General features: G+C 40.3%; 1 protein-coding gene across 1 annotated transcript in view; it reads left to right on the forward strand.

Annotated features, from left to right (window-relative positions):
* LOC120736018 (thyrotropin-releasing hormone-degrading ectoenzyme-like) overlaps window positions 1-16,691 on the forward strand; it is a 258,235-nt gene that overhangs the window by 75,675 nt on the left and 165,869 nt on the right. The window contains exon 4 of the mRNA XM_040035942.1: window positions 10,713-10,839. Coding sequence (XP_039891876.1) covers window positions 10,713-10,839 — 127 coding nt within the window. The remainder of the gene's footprint in view (window positions 1-10,712; window positions 10,840-16,691) is intronic.

Genomic DNA, 16,691 nt, shown 5'->3' on the forward strand with positions numbered 1-16,691 from the left:
CAAATGAGTATTTTGTCCACATCATCCTCTTCATGCATGTTGTCTTACTCCAAGCTGTATAGGCTCGAAAGCCTACTACCAATTAAGCTTATTAGGTGATGTGCAACTCTGTAATGAGAAGGGGTGTGGTCTAATGACATCAACACCCTATATCAGGTGTGCATAATTATTAGGCAACGTCCTTTCCTTTGGCAAAATGGGTCAAAAGAAGGACTTGACAGGCTCAGAAAAGTCAAAAATAGTGTGATATCTTGGAGAGGGATGCAGCAGTCTCAAAATTGCAAAGCTTCTGAAGCGTGATCATCAAACAATCAAGCGTTTCATTCAAAATAGTCAACAGGGTCTCAAGAAGTGTGTGGAAAAACCAAGGCGCAAAATAACTGCCCATGAACTGAGAAAAGTCAAGCGTGCAGCTGCCAAGATGCCACTTGCCACCAGTTTGGCCATATTTCAGAGCTGCAACATCACTGGAGTGCCCAAAAGCACAAGGTGTGCAATACTCAGAGACATGGCCAAGGTAAGAAAGGCTGAAAGACGACCACCACTGAACAAGACACACAAGCTGAAACGTCAAGACTGGGCCAAGAAATATCTCAAGACTGATTTTTCTAAGGTTTTATGGACTGATGAAATGAGAGTGAGTCTTGATGGGCCAGATGGATGGGCCCGTGGCTGGATTGGTAAAGGGCAGAGAGCTCCAGTCCGACTCAGACGCCAGCAAGGTGGAGGTGGAGTACTGGTTTGGGCTGGTATCATCAAAGATGAGCTTGTGGGACCTTTTCGGGTTGAGGATGGAGTCAAGCTCAACTCCCAGTCCTACTGCCAGTTTCTGGAAGACACCTTCTTCAAGCAGTGGTACAGGAAGAAGTCTGCATCCTTCAAGAAAAACATGATTTTCATGCAGGACAATGCTCCATCACACGCGTCCAAGTACTCCACAGCGTGGCTGAAAGGGTAAAAAAGGGTATAAAAGAAGAAAAACTAATGACATGGCCACCTTGTTCACCTGATCTGAACCCCATTGAGAACCTGTGGTCCATCATCAAATGTGAGATTTACAAGGAGGGAAAACAGTACACCTCTCTGAACAGTGTCTGGGAGGCTGTGGTTGCTGCTGCACGCAATGTTGATGGTGAACAGATCAAAACACGGACAGAATCCATGGATGGCAGGCTTTTGAGTGTCCTTGCAAAGAAAGGTGGCTATATTGGTCGCTGATTTGTTTTTGTTTTGTTTTTGAATGTCAGAAATGTATATTTGTGAATGTGGAGATGTTATATTGGTTTCACTGGTAAAAATAAATAATTGAAATGGGTATATATTTGTTTTTTGTTAAGTTGCCTAATAATTATGCACAGTAATAGTCACCTGCACACACAGATATCCCCCTAAAATAGCTAAAACTAAAAACAAACTAAAAACTACTTCCAAAAACATTCAGCTTTGATATTAATGAGTTTTTTTGGGTTCATTGAGAACATGGTTGTTGTTCAATAATAAAATTATTCCTCAAAAATACAACTTGCCTAATAATTCTGCACTCCCTGTAGACCGCTGCAGCATCAAGAGAGGAATAGTGATGAATGACACTCCTTTCCCAAAAAAGAACAGATGGATCAATACAGAGAAACAGTGTTGGCTCAAAAGCTGCCTCAAAGTCAAATTGTCCTGACTCAAACAACTGTCACACAACAGCAGTGTGGCTTTCACCTCTCAGCCCTCTGAGCTCAAAGTCTTCAAAGGTGATAATTCAACTTGAGTCTTTTTTGCAGAAAGGCAATATGGACATTTTGGAAAAAATGTAAATAATTTTGAGTCAGTGAGAAAAATTATTTAATTTGATTTCTGTTTGACAAGAATTGATAAAAACAAAAAACAAACAAAAAAAAAACCTATTGCATATTCTCTGAGGTGCTGAGGTTAGACCTAGGCTAGGTTTGGAGTTAAAATTGGGGATTGAGGTCATCCAAACACCAACTCAGGATTAAACCAGCAGTTCTGTTTTACCATACATGGGTAAAACCCAAATAACTAATAAAAGGTAACATCTTAGTTTGGTGTCTAATCATTCAATAATTTATAATTTAGCATAGAAGCTAATGGGCAGCTGAGTCTGATAGAAAATTATTTGATTGAGTGAAACTGTTGCTATCAAAATTTTTGTTTTTCCAAGACATTGCTTGATGAAAAATCATAAAAATGCATTTTCTGTAAGAGTTTGTGTCATGCGAAGCAGTTTGTCCATGTGTGAGAGTTTGCTAAAAACAAGGTCTCAATTTCATGGTGTAGGATTAAACATCAGGGGATCAACAGTGTGGTTATAGTCTTTGCTACGGCCCCTGGCCTTTTAAGTGAGCCGGCCTTCCTTCAAGTAAATTCAAGCATGACAACACCCACAGACGATTGGCTGGCTGGGAACCCGTGCCAGCCTTCCTCCATGTAAATTCGAATGTGACAATCCACACAGACAATTGGCTGCCTGAGGACCTGTGGTTTGCACCTCCAGGGAGAGAGACCAATCAGTGACTTGTACATACCTGTGTCTTCAAAAGGCTGAAGAACTTTCAGGGGCTGCTGCTTTGAACTGAGTATGCAGTCTGCCCTGTAGGCTTCCTTCTCTGAGCTTTGCTTGTGAAAGTGAAAGTGGTGAGATTTGGCTTGAGTGGGGTTTAGCTGTGTTACAGCCCATGAGGACAGTTTTATTTTCTACTGGTTAAGCCTTACTTGAGCTAGTTGTTTTGTGTTGGTTGTTTGGTTTGTGGTAATCTGCGCTATAGGTTTTCTTGTAAGTCCTGAGTTCTCTTGTAATAAACCTTTTTCTAAACTGATCTCCCTAACGTGGGTCTCGTTTATGTTACCTCCCCTATCAGAGACGGATTATAACAGTCTTCCAGAGATAACTTAGTACAATTTCATTTGATGTAATCCAATAGATTGGTCCAGACTTCATGTCCATGATGTGGTGGCCCACACAAACCACCTATTTGGCTAATAAAACTGGGCATGGATATCGTCACTGTGATTTATTGGCACTGGAGTCAGCATTTTTACATGGGAAAGTGGCATGTTTAGTTAACAGTTGTTTAGCAAGCTGCATTCATAAATTCTAAGCAGATCACACAGATGCACATATCTGCTAATTTGTGCTAAATAACATGCAAATTAAATACTCGATGTTCACTTAGCACTATGGGAACAGACTTTTTAGAGAGTCTGTGATTATTAACTTTATTTAATTAACTGCAATAAGATAATTTCATTAAAATCTTCCAAAAGGTTCAAACACCATAAACATGGACATGAGTTCAGTTTGGTTAAGAGAAGTGAAACACTGATGGCAGCAAATGGCTCCAGCTGTGCTGATGAACCTGGTGAGACCAAGGATGTTGTTGTTTCAGCATTTACAACTAATATATAACAGAATATTTCTGAGCTAGAATTTTAAGATATCCTCCACAAGTAGCAGTCTCTTTACCCTGTTCAACAACATCCCTGAATTAATAAACACATGTCAATCACAGGGAATTTAATCTCCTTCCACAAAATGTACATCTTAATTATTATTATTATTGTGCACTGACCAACACGTCAGTGTCTTCCTCACCTCTGTCTTTTTTAATCACCTCAGCTGCACGAGGCTAAAAGAAGCTTAGTATCATTTGGTTTATTTAGCCCTCACAGTGGTAATGTTTTTCTCACCCACTGCCTCGGCACACTGGAAAAAAGAGAGTAGGACAGGGAAAATGTATTTAGCTGCCACCATGGGGATAGTTTCAGCACTTTTTAAAAGGTGTTACAACCATCTGCACCCCGTCAGCTATAATTTGCATAGCTGCAGCAGCATGGTCGTTTGAAATTAGCTAAGATAATATGTCTTACATTTTACCTAAGGCACTACTCTATGAAAAATAAAGGTAACATAGTTCTGAATCCATCAGTACTGATCAAAATATTTTCAGTGGGCTACAAGCTGAACTAGGAGGATAGAAACAAATTATCGGTCCTCTTGTCCTGGTATCAGTCCAGTACCAATACCAGCATTGGTGTCGATGCTGTCGATATTTCGATTGATCAGCCCACTTGATTTTCCTCACACAGTTTGGCAGTGTGAGGAAGTGAGAGTGTTACAACTATCCTCATTCTCTAAATCTAAAGTAGCCACCTGACTCACTTTTGGAGCAGCCTCCAGTGGCAATTGGAGGAACTGCAGTTTATGGCACATCTGCATTGGCTTCATTTTTGAATCTTGGATGTTCCTGCTCGGAATGAACTAATGTTCATCGAGTAGATGTTGATTATTAATTTTAGGCCAACGCGACAACCGAAAATGTGAAAAAATATTTGCAGCTGTGTTTACGACTTTGCCTGGAAAATTTGCTTGTAGTTTCAGTAGAAGGCAGCTTAGTACTTTTTTTTTACCGGCCTTTGTTGGTATTTGTGCAGGTTTACAGCAGCTCGTGTGCGACACAAACACTGTGACACCACGTAGCAGCAGATCTGCAGCGTTACCACTGAACAGGTTTCAACGTGTTTTCACAGCTTTCTGAAAGCAGAATTTATTAGAGTGGAAGTGAAGCTCAGAGAGGAGAGACAGCAGAGTTACTGGGACAGTGTGTGTGTGTGTGTGTGTGTGTGTGAGTGATAAGCCAGCAGTGATACAGCAGTATTACATCATAGTGAGTTTGTGTGTCTTCATGGGGAAAATAACACGTGTATTTTAACTTGTGTGTACATCTACCTGCCGCTACTTCTGCTGCTGTGTGTGTGTGTGTGTGTGTGTGCTGTATTTGATAGCCAGTCTCTATTGTCCTTCATCTGACAGTGAGCTGGTTTCTCCCTGACAGTGAAACCATTCAGCGAACACACACACACACACACACACACACACACACACACACACACACACACACACGCATTTAATTTGTCCTTTATTTTCATTCACACACGCTGATTCACGTGTATTGATCAGTGAGATCACTGCTGCCTGTCGCTATGGTAACCCCTATCTGTCAGCTGACATTGTTTGTGTATAATTAGTCTGGAGGATCAGTCTGATTAACTGCTCCATCCATCACAAAAACACAGAGAGGAGAGCTGGCAGCTTGTTTTAAGGGCACGTTTCAATCTTTTCGTGTCTCTCTGGCAGGTTTCTGCAGTTTCAGTCAGCTTCTTATGGTCGAAGTCAGAAAACTGTGAGAAATAAAACGCCTCTAAGCAAAAGCTCCAAGTGAGTTAATGTAGTTAATACAGTTTAGTATTCAGGCCACAGAAATGTTACTTGTCACCACTTTTAACTCAAAACTAATTAATTCCACACATGTTATGATCAAATTATCACATCTGTCCACCTGAAAAGTCCTAAAACCAGAAACAGCAACACCACAGACGTGTGATTGTGTCAGTGTTTCATCGCTAAGCTCCATTAAACACATTAAACTCTACCCACCGTGCTCCCTCTGTGGCTTCATCAGCTCATAAAGCTTTACACGTTAAGAAGAATAACATTTTACTTACTTGAACCGTCTGAGGTCAGAGCACCTCCCATCATCTTAAAGACATTATTTAACAGTTTGTTTCTCTTAGGAGTGATACCCAGCTTTTCTCTCTTTGCTTTACAAGCTGGAGATTTATAGCACTCTCCCGAAGGCATCATCACAGTCTCATTATGGAGACGTGAGGATTATGTACAATGACATATGGATTTTGTGAGTGTGGCTTCTTTTTTTGTAGAACTGTCGATCTATGGATGTTTTTTTTCTCTCAAAAATTAACATTTTATAATTCTTTGAAGTCTTTTCATGTGTTTTTGACATGAGGATGGAAATCAAGAAAATAATAATGGATTGCATTTTATATAGCGCTTTTCAGGGCCCTCAAAGCACTGTACAATTCCACTATTCATTCACTCTCACATTCACACACTGGTGGAGGCAAGCTACAGTTGTAGCCACAGCTGCAGACGGGCAGACTGACAGAAGTGAGGCTGCCATATCACGCCATCGGCCCCTCTGGCCAACACCAGTAGGTCGTAGGTGAAGTGTCCTTCCCAAGGACACAACGACCGAGACTGTCCGAGCCGGGGCTCGAACCGGCAACCTGAAGGTTGCCGGATAAACTGCCAACTCTTTGAGCCACGATCAAAGTTATTCATGTAACTTATTTATGTAAGTTACATAAATAAAAAGGCTAAAATATCTTACCACCATGCTTCTTTGTAATCGCAGACCGTAAGAGACGACTTGAAGGTACTGAAGTCCCATGTCAACATTACAGTCTGTGCTGAAGGTTAATCCAAAAGTTACAGTAGTTGTTAATTCTCGATCAACAAATCCATCAAGTATTTGTAGAGAATGTGATTATTCAGTGATACCAAGTGATACCAAGACGTGATACCATCAGCAAAGTTCACAAGGTAACTGCAGAACTCGACAAACATAACTGATCTGAAGTCTGCTGACAGAGAAGTAGCTTTATCTCTGTGGAAGTCATAAAGTTGGTTGTTGGTTGGTTTGAAGCCCAGTCCTGACTTTGTCCTCTTTCTTTCAGACACAGTGCAATTTGATGTTGCATTTATCAAATTGGAAATTAGTATAGTACACCAAAAGCAGAACAAAGGTTCATTTCCTGCAGTGGAAAGTGCCGTCTGCTTCAGATCTCTGTTTGGTTTTGAATATGAGAAAAAGGGCACTGCGTGGCTTTGTTGGCTTTGTGGGCTGTAGGCTGTTTGAATATGCCCAACATGCTTGTTGCTAACTTTGTCAAGAATGGTCTGTGAGTCAGAAATGAACATGTAGAGTTTAAGGAGTTTTAAGCAAAGAATGATTGAAAAAATAAAATTAAACGGCCATGTATTTTATTGCCTAGACGGTTCAATTAGATCAGAGGGTTCATTCGGAGGGAAAGGAACCTTAAAGAGACATAATCTTCTTTGCATGATGGAGCTTTTACCTGCGTCAGTGCATGGGACGGTGAGTTGTGTTGACAGACAGTGATTTCTGGAAGTGCTCCTGAGCCCATGCATCGATTTCCATGACAGAATTATCTCTGTTTTTAATGCAGTGTCGCCCAAGGGACCACACATTTTCAGCCTTTTCTCTTGCACACAGAGATTTCTCCACCTGCACCTGTCACAGACAAAAACAGACTTTAGACTCACCACCGATGAGACTGAGCCTCATAATTCAGTGTTTTGTGTAATAAAGTGATGGTGGCTGCTGCAAACAGAGCTTGGCTGTTTCCGTATGAAAGCTGCACCAGGAGATTAGACCAGCTGACCTCAAACACCGGATGCCTACTGAATAAAGCGGCAGCAGAAGCTAATTTTCTTTTGCAGACCTGCCAAATTGCTTTTTTTTTTTAATGAAAATTGACTCAGATGGAGCAGATGTCTGTCTGTCTGTCTGTGAGCTTGAAAGAATCACTTTAGTTTAAAGAGTCCATTGGGAGTCATTGAAGTGAAACATTTTTGACTGAGCTTCAGAATCACAAGAGGGCAGCAGACTGACAGCACACTAACAAACACTAAGTTGATATCAAAGTCAGATTAAAAAAAGAGCAAAATCTGTTTTTATTTTTCCTTCACAGTCGGACACAGACTCCTAATGTGTTGGTCAGTGTGATTGGTAATGTGTGTAAATAATCACACTGAACTTCAGTGCACCTGAACTTCTGTTTGATGGTGGCTGAAATACTAAAAACCACAATGCAGCATTATTTGAAACCCCTGTCCTTCTTCTGGTTGCCTTCACGGAGGCTTGTAGCCTGTAGGATGGTCTGTCAGATGATTTGATTATGACATTTAGCCTAGTCTTTTTAAAAGGCTAAACATTTAAGATACTGTACTGATGGGAGGATTGCACACCAACTTTTCTGGTGGCACCACCACAAGGTTCACAGTTGTGGCTTGGATATAATTGTAGTTTAAAAGTAATCAAGAACTTTTGAATCAATTGCAGTAAAATTTGGATTCAAATATATATTTTCTTCAGGATAAAGCCAGACTTTTTATCTATAGTCAACCTTAAAATGTAGGATCATGTCAAACTGCTGGCATTAACTTTGACATTAAACTTGAATTTAAACAGACATAACATTGCAATGACCACTGGCAGGTTAACACAGATCCTCTCTTCATCATGTTCCTGGGTGGGATATATTAGAGAGCAAATAAGCATTTTATGTTAGAAGAAGTGTTAAATGCAGTAAATGTAGGCAAGTGTAAGGATTTGAGCAAGTGTACAGCTCTTGTGGAGTGCTCCCAGTCTGCAAGGGTCAGCATCTGCCAAGCAGTCCAAGGAAGGAACAGTGGTGAACCAGCAACAGAGTCATAGTAGCCAAGGCTCACTGATGCCTGTGGGGGAGTGAAGACTGGCCTGTGTGGTTTGACCCAACAGATGACCTGCTGTAGCTCAAACTGTTGAAAAATGTAATGCTTGTTCTGATACAACAGCATCAGAAGAGAAGGCAAGCTGGCGGAGGCAATGTGATTCTTTGGGCAGTCTTCTGCTATGAAAACTTGAGTTGTGCCATCCATGTGGATGTTACTTTAACATGTACTAACTACCTAAGCACTGTTGAAGACCATGTACACCCTTTGATAGAAAAAGTACTCCCTGATTTCAGCAGGATAATGCGCCCTGCCACAAAGCAAAACTGGTTCAGCAATGGTTCGAGGAGCACAATCATGAGCCTCCAACTTCCCCGGGTCTCAGTCCAGTCTAGCATTTGGGATGAGCTGGACCAACACGTCTGATTTATGGAGGCCCCATCTTGCAACTTATAGGTCTTAAAGGATCTGTTGCTAACATATTGGTGCAGATACCACTGCACATCTTCAGCAATCTAGTGGAGTCCATGCCTCAATTGGTCAGAGCTGTTTTGGCAGCAAACGGGAGACCAACAATAATAGCCAGTTGGTCATAATGTCATGCTGATTGATGTATAAGGGCAAGTAATACTTAAATGAGTGAAGCCAAAGCACTGAGAAACTCGGCACTTCAACCTAGATCTCGTAATGCCCCATGGCCCACTTTGGATTTGTGTACAGATGAGCGTACAAGTGTTCGAGTCCATACTGCATGAATTAAAATGGATTTCATTAGAAGTCAGTCAATATGTTACACTGTGTTTTGGTGAAGGTGTGCAATGTGAAAGGGGGTAAACAACAGACAGAAGTGAAGCTGCTGTCACAGCTCTACAGGGAAAAAGCTGTGATTTTGCTTTTACCCACAGCTTGTCAGGAGCTGTGAGGCACAAAAAAAGAACCTCTTCTCAAGTACAAATTGCCATCTTCACCAAACAATAGAATCACTTTCGAAAGAGCAGATGATCATTTTAATCCCAGCAACAGTGATGAGTTGGAGTGTCTCTCACACACACTTTGTCAGCATGTCATCCTGCAGTGGTTCAGAGGTCAGCAGCCTGACCACTGCATTTATAATTCTATTAGTTTTGACCACCAGCTAAGACCTGCTGACCTTCATCTTAAGTTCAGTTCCAGTGTGGCCATGGTTCAAGTCCAGATGCCACTCTGGGGTCCCATGTCAGGTCTTTGCTGAATTTTTCCTAGCAAAGGGGGTTGTTACTTTTGTTCTCCACTTGTCCAGTTTTCCCTATTTTGCACCGAAGGATAGGAATTTTTTGGCTAATAGCCCATTCAGGCTTCCCAGTGAGGATTACTTTGCTGGTATAAAATTACTATTTTACTCCACTCAAACTGTGTAATCTTTGGCATTTGTCATCAATTCAGCTAAAGAAATGGGGATATTTTTTTTATGTTTTTGTTTATGTGACAGGCTATCAATAACAAACTGCATAATGCAACTTAAAATTCAATCTTTAATCAATTTTCTGTTAAGTGCAGACACAACACTGGTTCATTCCTTTTTTAATGCCTGCTTTCCTATAAAAATGTCTAAAAAAAAGACCAAAAAGCCTGCAGAACTCTTACTCAGGAGCACTTTAAAAGTTGCAAAATGTCTGGCTCCCTGGACACAAAATATAAAGAAATGCGGGGGGCTTGAGTAAACAGTCTGAATGAATAAATATTGCTACATGTCCAAAGAAAAATATGTAAATTTGATTTAGGGTGAACTGTCCTTTATAAATAAATGATGCAGCTGCTCCAACCCCTGTCCAATAATGAGCCCACACTGATCATTAGACTGTGTGAAATACTGGAATCCACCTGAAGCAGAACATTTAACATTCTTGTATTTTTTTTGCTTCCATCTACAGTCGATATTCTTGCTCACAGCTGTAAATCAATTTTTTTCTTGTTTTATATTTGAACCAAATCAACCAGACTCCATTGTTCTGTCTGGAGAGCAGAATATGAAGTCGACCTGATTCACTTATTCTGTCTGTAGATGTGACCCACCTAACACGGAACTGATTCCATTTGTTTCTTCGCAAATTTTGAAGAAAACATCTCTCAAATATAATTTTTCCTTTCTGCAGATATAAACTTAAACTCTCTCTGATTGTATTATTTCCCCTGAAGAGTTTAATATACACGCAGCCTTCTCCTGTTTGTATCTGTCAAATTTAATTTCCTTTTCTGTATAGATTTGAAAAAAAGTGGCTTAATTTCATTTTGTTCTCTGTAGAGCTGAGCATACACTAATTCCAATTTCCTTTCTCTGTATCTGTTTTTAGATCCATCTCAATTAAAATCAGCTTAATTCCATTTCTTCCTCTGTATTTGTCTTCAGATCCGTCTCTATGCCCGGCCAGATGCCATTTTGAGTGGAGCAGGGGACTACGCCCTCCACATTACTAAGAGGCTCCTCGGATTTTATCAGGACTACTTCAAAGTCCAGTACTCTCTGCCTAAACTAGGTAAGGCTGCTGACGTGCTGTCCTTCCTCTGACGTTATGTGGGCTCGTCTCCTTCATTGTCTTGCCAGGATCTGCTCAGTGTGCACCGCAGCTCTCTGACTGTGTGGAGATGAAGTAAAGTTGGGACGAAATAATTTGTTCTCCTGAAGTCTGATTTCCTGTCAGCTTTCATTAAATAAAAACCACACTGTGTACTTACCATCCCTCTGCCGATCCAAATTAGGAAAGGAAAAACAGCTTCCACTTCCTGGGTGTCTCATTTTAGGGAAGTCAGCCAACTCTTTGTCCTTTGTACAATTACTGTTAGGCTCATCAATTTTTACTCATATGGGGCAAAGAAAGCACACTGTCCTCCTTTTCCTTTTGCGTGTTGGGGGCTACAAAGAGAATAGGTCTGGGAATTGAACCTCAGCCAGTTCATGGCAGTTGTAGACATTAAGCACAGTCAGAGGGTATTTTTATTAAAGGAGAAAAGGGTTTGTCTTTACACGCATCAGAGTAAGGTTTCAAAGTACTGAAGTTCAATGCCAACTTTGTCCCTTCATCCTTTATATTTTTAGACTCTGTTATATAACTGGTTGAATTACAGTAAAAGTGTAAAAAATGTGATTGCCTCACTACAGACATAAAATAGTTTAAATGCCCTATAGTTAATTCTTTGAAGCTTCTGAATGGATTTGTATGGCAGTGACAGCTGACCTTGGTTCACTGCAGCTCAGACATGAAACTAAACTACGGTGTTTAAAATGCAAGCTGTAAGTGGCAGTGAAAGGACTTCTATCAGCTTGCATGACAATTATTTTTATTAATTTTTTTGAATTGATTAACACTGTTTTGTCCTCCGTGTTTAGATTGCTAACAGCTAAATGAGTGGAATAATGTAACTGAAGCTGAACCTGAAGTTGAAACAAGTTTGAAAGAAGTTTTGAATGAGGTGGTAAAATGACTTAATGACTTCAATGAAATCAGCACATAATGGAACTGAAGATAAAGCTAAAGTTGGAAGAAGGTGAAGTGGTAACAGTCTTCTTGTTGTAGTTTTTTTTGAGTCACTTAAAAGTCAACGTTTTGTAGTTTTTCTGTATAAATTACTCAGGGGTTGAAGTGGCATCCTAACATTGAGAGTAGCTCTGATTAGTTGCCGTGTGTTTGTTAGCTAGTCGAATATAAAAACATATAACCAGACATTACAGAAGCTATCAGGATTTCTATACAGCATAAACTTAGTATAAAGACTTTTACACACTGGAAGTGTTAGGAGAAAAAAAACAACACAAAGTTCAGGATTTTTTTAATGTATATACACACACCCGTCACGTTTTTGCAACCCAAGACTGAGAAACTGAGATTCTGGTTTCACAAAGAGAAGACAGCAGCACAGAGTATTTCATGGTTTGAGCCCAGAGTTGAAGCTGTATTGGCAGTTGGGACCACATCTGAGGAGGCAAACAGATCATTTCAGAGAGCCGATTAATCCAGAGCAGTCTCTAGCTGTGTATCGGAGGTAATGAAGTATTAATTAACTATTTCTATATCATTGTATATTCAGTACTAGAGCACGAACTACAGGTCAGTGTAAACGGCTGCATTTTTAATGCACAAAATAGTCACAAAAACTTAATGCATCCTGTGTGTAAAACTTTTTAGAGGTCTGTGTGTTCTGTGAGTAAATCTAATTGCATCATCAGTTTAAAGATACAGGGAGTGCAGAATTATTAGGCAAATGAGTATTTTGTCCACATCATCCTCTTCATGCATGTTGTCTTACTCCAAGCTGTATAGGCTCGAAAGCCTACTACCAATTAAGCATATTAGGTGATGTGCATCTCTGTAATGAGAAGGGGTGTGGTCTAATGACATCAACACCCTATATCAGGTGTGCATAATTATTAGGCAACGTCCTTTCCTTTGGCAAAATGGGTCAAAAGAAGGACTTGACAGGCTCAGAAAAGTCAAAAATAGTGAGATATCTTGCAGAGGGATGCAGCAGTCTCAAAATTGCAAAGCTTCTGAAGCGTGATCATCGAACAATCAAGCGTTTCATTCAAAATAGTCAACAGCGTTGCAAGAAGCGTGTGGAAAAACCAAGGCGCAAAATAACTGCCCATGAACTGAGAAAAGTCAAGCATGCAGCTGCCAAGATGCCACTTGCCACCAGTTTGGCCATATTTCAGAGCTGCAACATCACTGGAGTGCCCAAAAGCACAAGGTGTGCAATACTCAGAGACATGGCCAAGGTAAGAAAGGCCGAAAGACGACCACCACTGAACAAGACACACAAGCTGAAACGTCAAGACTGGGCCAAGAAATATCTCAAGACTGGTTTTTCTAAAGTTTTATGGACTGATGAAATGAGAGTGAGTCTTGATGGGCCAGATGGATGGGCCTGTGGCTGGACTGGTAAAGGGCAGAGAGCTCCAGTCCGACTCAGACGCCAGCAAGGTGGAGGTGGAGTCCTGGTTTGGGCTGGTATCATCAAAGATGAGCTTGTGGGGCCTTTTCGGGTTGAGGATGGAGTCAAGCTCAACTCCCAGTCCTACTGCCAATTTCTGGAAGACACCTTCTTCAAGCAGTGGTACAGGAAGAAGTCTGCATCCTTCAAGAAAAACATGATTTTCATGCAGGACAATGCTCCATCACACGCGTCCAAGTACTCCACAGCGTGGCTGGCAAGAAAGGGTATAAAAGAAGAAAAACTAATGACATGGCCACCTTGTTCACCTGATCTGAACCCCATTGAGAACCTGTGGTCCATCATCAAATGTGAGATTTACAAGGAGGGAAAACAGTACACCTCTCTGAACAGTGTCTGGGAGGCTGTGGTTGCTGCTGCACGCAATGTTGATGGTGAACAGATCAAAACACTGACAGAATCCATGGATGGCAGGCTTTTGAGTGTCCTTGCAAAGAAAGGTGGCTATATTGGTCGCTGATTTGTTTTTGTTTTGTTTTTGAATGTCAGAAATGTATATTTGTGAATGTGGAGATGTTATATTGGTTTCACTGGTAAAAATAAATAATTGAAATTAGGGCTGCTCAATTAATCGAATTTTAATCACGATTACGATCTGGGCTTTCAACGATCATTAAAAATGACTGAGCCGATTATTAGCCCCTCCCTCATTTATCCGCGACACCTTAAAGGCCGGTCCGTGAAAATATTGTCGGGCATAAACCGGTCCGTGGCGCAAAAAGGGTTGGAGACCGCTGATTAAGAGGACCCGAGGGAAGCTCGGAAAGCTAAGCAGAAGTTATCTGGAGAGGAGAGTGACTGCCGTTGGTTGAAAAGAGAGGTTAAAAAAACTTCAGTGGTGTTGCACACTATTTTATATTATTTTTTAAAGTCATTGTTAACCCTTTAAAGCCGGTCAGAGCAGCACGCTCCGTGTTGTGTAACTATTTTTAAATCCCTGTAGAACCTGAACCGTGTAAGCTAGCGCAATAATTTGTTTTGCATATGAAACCGGAGGAGTTGTACTTACATCTTATGCCATCAGCTTGTCCTCGGTCACGGTTTCCTTCCACATAAAGCTTTGCAAAAATTGCATAAAAAGCGCTTACAGCAACAAAAACATAATATTCCAGAAACAGCTTTGCCGATCCGATCAGCTGTTCGTAACACTTCCCACAGTTAAACAGACGCGAACTATCACATGTCCGCCATTTCCTGCTCAAAACCGGAAGTGACGTCATTTTCGCGGAAATTGTAGTTTTTTACTCATAGGCCTTAAAAACCTATACTGGTCATGTTTGACTTTTCTGAATAGTTTCTGTGATGCTTAGAACTCGAATTGCACTGCTGGAAATAGTTTATTTTGATGCACCTGCTGTTTTCTTTGCAAATTTGCATCATAGGATTGTTTTTTCGTTTTTCCTGCAGTGTATAAAAACTGGTGTATCTCCAAAATAAAACTATGAAGACACTCAAAATAAATTTCCTGTTGTTGTAAACTATTTTTGCAACTTTTTTGTATTTAAAGTTTTGAGGGATAAGCCTCTTAAATTTCTCCAAGTAGAAATATATGTAAAAAACAAAACAAAAACGATTTAAAATTTTTTTTTGTAGTTTATTGCACTTTTTTGCAATTAATGTAGTTACTATGGACTTAATGCATACATATTATTAAAATATGGGCTATAACAGTTGTATAGCAACTTGAAATGCTCCCACAAATGGCACTACAACATGTAAAAAAATAATATAAGCTCTGGCAGACTTGGTTCTATAGTAGGTCGTAAGGGTTAAATAAATATCGTCAAATAATCGAGATCTCAATTTCAGTGAAAATAATCGTGATTATCATTTTTGCCATAATCGAGCAGCCCTAATTGAAATGGGTATATATTTGTTTTTTGTTAAGTTGCCTAATAATTATGCACAGTAATAGTCACCTGCACACACAGATATCCCCCTAAAATAGCTAAAACTAAAAACAAACTAAAAACTACTTCCACAAACATTCAGCTTTGATATTAATGAGTTTTTTGGGTTCATTGAGAACATGGTTGTTGTTCAATAATAAAATTATTCCTCAAAAATACAACTTGCCTAATAATTCTGCACTCCCTGTAAATTCGCTAGCTGGGACCACACCCTCAGTTGAGATGTACAATGGGTGATGGACTGTGGACTGATGCTGCGGTTTGGGGAAGGCCTCGGAGGGGACTGGCAGCAGTTCCCGGGCCAGGCAGATCCCCATGTACTTTTACATGTAAAAGAAAAGAAGATGGGGGAGGGGGGTATGAAAAGCAGGTATTGGTGAAGGGGCATATATAGACTCAAGAGCAGATGGGGCATGGATGTGGGTGTGGTCCCGCTCCTGAAATTAAGATGAAATACCCCCACTTGATGTCTGCTACCCTTTAATGTAGCTTAACACTGACCATGAACATCACAGCCTGCTCTGCACCAGTCCAGCATAGTGCATTACTGCAGTCCTTACCACAATACTGTAAACCAACCAGTTTAGTCTGCAATGAACACTACTAAACCTGCCTATTCATCAAAATTTTAGTCACACAAAATTAGTATACCTCAGCTTTTGAGATGTTTGCTAAATATAAAGCAACACATTATGTTTAGATCAAATAGAAAAAAGTATCTAAAACTACAAAACGATACTTGTTGGGCTGTCCTTGCCTTTTAAAATAATTTAGTGCACCTCTTACCATGCCATCAACTGGAGGTAATGCCAGGCTTCAACACATGGAAAATTAACTGGCTTGGCAGTATCATGCATTAATCTGCCTATCAGATTTAATTGTGCATTAATTGAAGGTGTTGGAACATCATTCCAGGTCGTTCCGGCCCACTTTAACACCTAGTGTGGTCATAATTGCTGGATAAGAGGAACTTAATGGAATTCAAATTGAACCTTTAGTTGAAGAACTGTAAACGTGGAGGTGGCGGCAAAAGCTGAAAACATATGTATGATAGCTCATGTTATTAAAAGATGAAAATGAAAGTGTTGTCAAGCCATTTTTCAAATGCTGAGAGGAGATGAAGAGTCAGCTCAGATGGGCAATAAATCAAAGAAATCTATATATTTGAATTTTAGATTCCTCACTGCCACTTTGTCTGTTTGTTGTTGTTGTTGTTTTTTATTCGCAAGGTTGTAAAATTAAACGAAATGATCAAAAGTAATGAAAAGAAGAACTAGTAGCTAGAAATGTCCAGAAAATCTTAGGTTTTGGTATTATGTGCAAGTTTTGAAAAGGGATGTTGCTCCAAAGATTGTCCATGGGTTGCAAATGAAGTGTTGCATCTCAAGTGCAAACTGAATAACTATGAGTTTGTTCTAGATGCAGATAGTGGTAGATTGAAGCAGAGACACACAGCGAGATGGCAGCCA

Source organism: Simochromis diagramma, unplaced genomic scaffold (genome assembly GCF_900408965.1).
Source record: "Simochromis diagramma unplaced genomic scaffold, fSimDia1.1 OVJJ01000816.1, whole genome shotgun sequence".
NCBI lineage: Eukaryota > Metazoa > Chordata > Actinopteri > Cichliformes > Cichlidae > Simochromis > Simochromis diagramma.